Source organism: Montipora capricornis, chromosome 12, assembly GCF_036669925.1.
Source record: "Montipora capricornis isolate CH-2021 chromosome 12, ASM3666992v2, whole genome shotgun sequence".
In the NCBI taxonomy this organism is placed as follows: Eukaryota; Metazoa; Cnidaria; class Anthozoa; order Scleractinia; family Acroporidae; genus Montipora; species Montipora capricornis.
Genome location: NC_090894.1, coordinates 25,860,351 through 25,865,350, shown reverse-complemented (window position 1 = coordinate 25,865,350; position 5,000 = coordinate 25,860,351). Strand labels below are relative to the sequence as shown.

General features: G+C 36.5%; 2 protein-coding genes and 1 long non-coding RNA gene across 4 annotated transcripts in view; 2 read left to right on the top strand and 1 right to left on the bottom strand.

Annotated features, from left to right (window-relative positions):
* Nucleotides 1-4,550, bottom strand: part of LOC138027427 (ribosomal RNA large subunit methyltransferase E-like) — an 8,590-nt gene extending 4,040 nt beyond the window's left edge. Inside the window, exons 1-4 of the mRNA XM_068874996.1 lie at nt 4,450-4,550; nt 2,462-2,513; nt 1,770-1,899; nt 829-876 (exon numbers count right to left, since the gene is read on the bottom strand). Coding sequence (XP_068731097.1) covers nt 829-876; nt 1,770-1,899; nt 2,462-2,513; nt 4,450-4,517 — 298 coding nt within the window. The 5' untranslated portion in view covers nt 4,518-4,550. The remainder of the gene's footprint in view (nt 1-828; nt 877-1,769; nt 1,900-2,461; nt 2,514-4,449) is intronic.
* LOC138027207 (uncharacterized) overlaps nt 1-5,000 on the top strand; it is a 107,779-nt gene that overhangs the window by 27,029 nt on the left and 75,750 nt on the right. The gene's annotated exons all lie outside the window — the stretch shown is intronic.
* Nucleotides 4,650-5,000, top strand: part of LOC138027199 (bromodomain adjacent to zinc finger domain protein 1A-like) — a 30,399-nt gene continuing 30,048 nt past the window's right edge. For both annotated transcript variants that reach the window (XM_068874742.1, XM_068874741.1), the window contains exon 1: nt 4,650-5,000. This exon is cut by the window's right edge and continues 242 nt beyond it. The gene's annotated coding sequence lies outside the window, so the exon portion shown is untranslated.

Sequence of the window (5,000 nt, the reverse complement as noted above, 5' to 3'; positions counted from 1 at the left end):
GTGACTCGCAGCCATGGCTCACATATTGTCCTCACTCAAATGTACTCCAATTAAATCAATGACAGCTTTTATGGAGAGTTTATAACTATAGGACCCAGCTGAAACCCTCTTGGAGAGGAGCAGAGAACCAAAATTGTCGACCGTTTCCCATACAACTGAGATTGAGAGGGAAAATGGAATCCCTAACCCCCAGGGTGAAGAAGAGTGCTCTTACTACTGTGTAAACCCTTGTCACTCGCCAGCAATGGCCCGATTGGTTAGCGTATCACACTTGAGTGTGAATCAAAGTTCCTTGATTCAAGAACCACTTTGGCCTATAGCTGGAGTACACCAATATCTTTTGCTGTTCTGGATTATTTAATGTTTTACTTCTTAGGTGGCCTTGTAGATAGATGTCTGGTCTGCCTTGGGGATCACCAGTTGCGATTCTTAAAATTTATTGTGTGTATTTCCGTCAGTTGTTTCAATTTTACCAGAAAATCCCAAACCTAATAAGGAGTGGTCATTGAAGTATATTGATTATTAGTATATAAGTGATTATTGAAAATTCTTTCCGCTGGTTGGTTGCCGTTGAGGTGATTATTACATGATAATCACCTAAGCGTTTTTTTCAAAATGGCCGCAAGCTGTTTTGTCTAGGTGACAGACAAATTAAAGACATTAATTGTATTAAAGAAAATGCATGTTTTTCAAGTAATCACCTGACTGTGTAATGGTACTAAAACAATAATTATTCACCTCACCTTTGGCAATATCTTAAGTTTCTTTATAATAATTTATTATTAATATAATTATATGACTGAGGTAAAACATCTCAAAGATACAAACCATTCTTGGTGAAACAAACTCTGTTGACAGCCACCTGAGTCCATGATCCTGTGGAAAGAGCATTTTTTCAAAATAAACCGTAAGTGGGCACTGGATATATGATAATACAGCTATCAATTGACTCCCAGAGGTTCCCCATTGACTAGTAAAATCGTCTGGTGTTAGACAGAGTAAAATACTAAGTCTGGCCAGTTTAGGCCGGTTTGGGTGTCAAAGAGTTAATACAATTAAATTAAATTCAGTAAAAGCTGCCTAGAATAACCATGAGGGCTAAAGGAATCCCTTTTGGAGAATCGGTGAAACTTGAATGAATTTGTTCAAAAGGAGGGGAGTAGCTTGTGTTTAGGAAGCGTACTCAATAATAATAATAATAATAATAATAATGGCAGTAATAATAATAATAATAGTAATAATTATAATAATTAATACTACTACTACTACTACTAATTATTATTATTATATTATTATAATTATTAATAATAATAATAATAATTATTATTATTATTATTATTATTATTATTATTACTATTATTATTGAGTATACTTCCTAAACAAAAGCTAATCCCCTCCTTTTGTTCATTATTATTATATACTAAAACAGTGCATGGCGTTGATTGCGCAAGCTGATTGGCTACTCAAACTCCGGATATCCTTTGCTATTCACCTCCAAGCAATTTGCACTGAATTTGAGCCCGAAAATGTTGTAATCTTTGCAGGAATAAATGAGTTAAAATCATCTTTTTGTGCTACATTATCTCACTGTTTTAGTATATACTAAAACAACTATTCACCTCAATGTCAGTGGCTAGTGGTGGGTATTTACCTTGCCATTTCACGGTTTTGGTAAATATCCACCACTAGCCACCTCCACTTTTAATTGGTGAATAGTTGTTAATGATTATTGTAAAGCGACTGTGTTTGGGCCACTTTCCCAACTTTACCTGGGCTTGCACCACAGTCAATCACAACTCTTCCAGGTTGAAGGAAATGAAATCGGTCATCCAATTCAATAAGTTTATAGGCACTACGGCAACGGTAGTTGTCCTCAAGAGCTTTTTTCACATACAAATCCTGAAATTCCAAATGAAGAATTAGTTTGTGAATCATATGGCAAAAAAGTACTAGTCTGTGGATTAAACAATCATATACAAAATCAAGGCTTCACTGTTGTGTGCTCACGTTGTCCTCAGAAGCTTTTATTTACTTATTTCAAACAGTTGCTACCCTGAGTGAAACGAAGAAATGTACCAGTACTACAGTGAAATGTACAACAATGACAGTTTTTAAGGACTTTTGTCAACCATCAGGTATCCATTAAATTTAAGCTGCTTGATGGTACAACTGTAAGTATTAATGTTCATAAAAGTTTTTCCAAAGAATGTTATAATTATTATTATTGCCATTAATAATAAAATTCATTTCAAATTGTAAATAATATGAATCCAGGAGTCACATAATTAATTAGCTGAAGTATGATTGTCCGGGTGATATACTTCTGAGAAAGATGAGGGTACTTCACTTAGTTGCATATAATTATTTCTAATGTAAGTTATTTCCTGCTTCAGCAGCCTCTTATTTCTGCAATCAATATGTGCTCCAGCCTAAACATTTGAAAAAAATAGTCTTTTCTTACTGTCTGCTGTCTCTTTATCCACCGTGATGAGCTGCTTCCTTTACTGGCACACCTTGAAAATAATAAATTATTGGAAGCATTTAAAGGGGCTAGGTCACGCTATTTTAGGTAATTTTGTTTAATTTTGTTAATTATGAGCTCTAAACGTCAAATTGGCGGGGCAAGAGTCTTTCATTTTCAAAATCACGGCCACATAACAACTGAGAATGATTTTCCAGAGCTTTGTAAATGACATTTTAATATAGACTGATGTAATTTTGAAAAACGGTGGGCCGACGTTTTTCAAATTTACCCAAATTCAATCCATTTCAATCCCCTCCAGTTTTGTCCATCCGTGTCCCTTATTGGCTTCCCTGCGTTTTGTTAGAGATCTTCTATAGTTTTGAACAGTTATTTTGATATTTTAGTTAATTCTATGACCATTCGATCAGTGCTGAAATTGCCTAAAATTGCGTGACCTAGCCCCTTTAAGGACAGTCACTACATGATGAATTAATTATTCTCTCAGGACCAACTCACTCATTTTCGGACTTCTTGGTAATATCACCCCAAAAGATACATTATGTATACTCAACATCAAAAATAGAGCAGGTAACATAAGGAGCTGGCAAAGGAAGGCTGATTAATATGCAGTTTTTGGAATTCTGGAAAGGTCAGTCAAATAATTGAAATGCCTCCCTGACCTCGCCTCTCCCTTCCTGCACATAACATGGGTACACCCAGTATATATGACTTCTTTATCTTGACCAAGGGTCAGGAATTATCAAATCTTAGGTCCTGTTTTATTGGGATCAATAATAATTATTTCAACCACAACCAGTTAGGTCAGGTTGATTTTGCTTTAGTTTCCCAAAAGAACACTTTCCTAACAGTTTTAAGTTGCAAACAAGGAAACTCCAGGGAATACATGGTCAATTTTTTATAACAGACTTCTTGGCATCGTAACAACAATCATCACCAGCAGCTTGAGGCAAGGCTTACCAGTTTAAAAGTATAAATAAATGAAAGAGGACACCACCCATTACACCCATTGTTTCAACCACGTTCAGAGCTGGTAAAAAGTTGACCAAAAAATGGTTTTCTTGTTACCTTAGTCCCAGAGCTTTTTCTTGAGCCGAGCGAGAGCCGCGAAGAAAGGTTGCAAAGTGGCGAAAAGAGGAAAACCTCTGGTTACCTTCGACTTGAATCTCAATTTCATGCCGACGCCAGTTGTCAAATGTGTCAAATTGATAGCAATCACGGATCCCCTCCGTATTACCAATCAAACAAACCAATCATATTGATTTGTGTGTTTGTAAAAATATCAACCGATCCAAGCTGGAGGGTCAGATCCTGACCCTGGTGTCTGCATGAAAGTGTGATTCAAGTCCAAGGTAACCAGAGGTTTTTCTCTTCTCGCCACTTTGCAACCTTTCTTCGCGGCTCTCTCCGCTCCGTGACTTGTCTTTACCGCTTCGCAGCTCTCTCGTGGCTCAAGAAAAACCTCTGGGCACAAGGTATTTTCTTGTAAGAGAACAAAAAAAAAAAACTAAAAAAAAAAAACTAAAAAAAAAAAAACTCAACTTTTTGACCCAACTAAGCAAAAACGGTTGATCATCATAGAACATGTTCTTGGTATTTTTAGGCTGTGTTTGCGGAGATATTTCTGGAAAGTCAGTGTCACTGATTTTTTTTCCTAAAATAAGCCCACAATGAAAATGTACATCTAATATATACATTTATGTGTAATGTTCACATGCTAAACTTGTGCAAATAATTAGAAAATCCTTTTACAATTTAATACCATAGTTATTTAAAACGATGAACAGAATATTCCTTGTGATATTTAACAGTGCAGATGCGATTTGGCAATCTATACAAAACTCATGTTTTTGGTGGTGCAAAGTTTAGGAGGAATGTGCGTGACTGAAATACTAACTTAACCGGTACATTGCACAATCACGCAAATGTGAGACAACAACAGAAGGAAAATAACTTTGATCAAGTACCTTGCTATTAGAAGTTTTTGCAGAAAAGAGTGACGGACTTCGCGAACGCTTTGACTTCCACGGAGCATTGAAATTTCCTATTTTCAAAATGTTAGTCCCTGGCTGAATCACGCAATCTCTACCATATATGGTCTGCCTGAATGCCAATCATTCCATTGTTAGCCAATCAGATGAGATATTTACCGCTAGAGCCAGTTCTCAGACGCGCAAAAACTCAAATGTGTAAGAGAGTACGAAAGCTTTTAACGGGATTTGTATGATAAAAATATCTGCTTTGGAAATTTTAATTTTCCTTTCAAGCCTATGATCGTGTATTTGATACAGTTCGGTCTCAGATGACAACATTTGGTACATTTTGAATGGTTCATTCAGGAGAAAATCGTCCCCGAAGTAGCTACCTCGACGCGCATGGAACCGATGTTTTTGGAGGAAGTCTATTGAAACATCACGGCATTGTAACCTTGTTCGAGCACTCAGGCTGCGTGGCCGGCGCGAGTGGTTATTTGGGCGAAGAGATTTTCATCATTGTTCTTCTGCTTTCACAGTTTTGC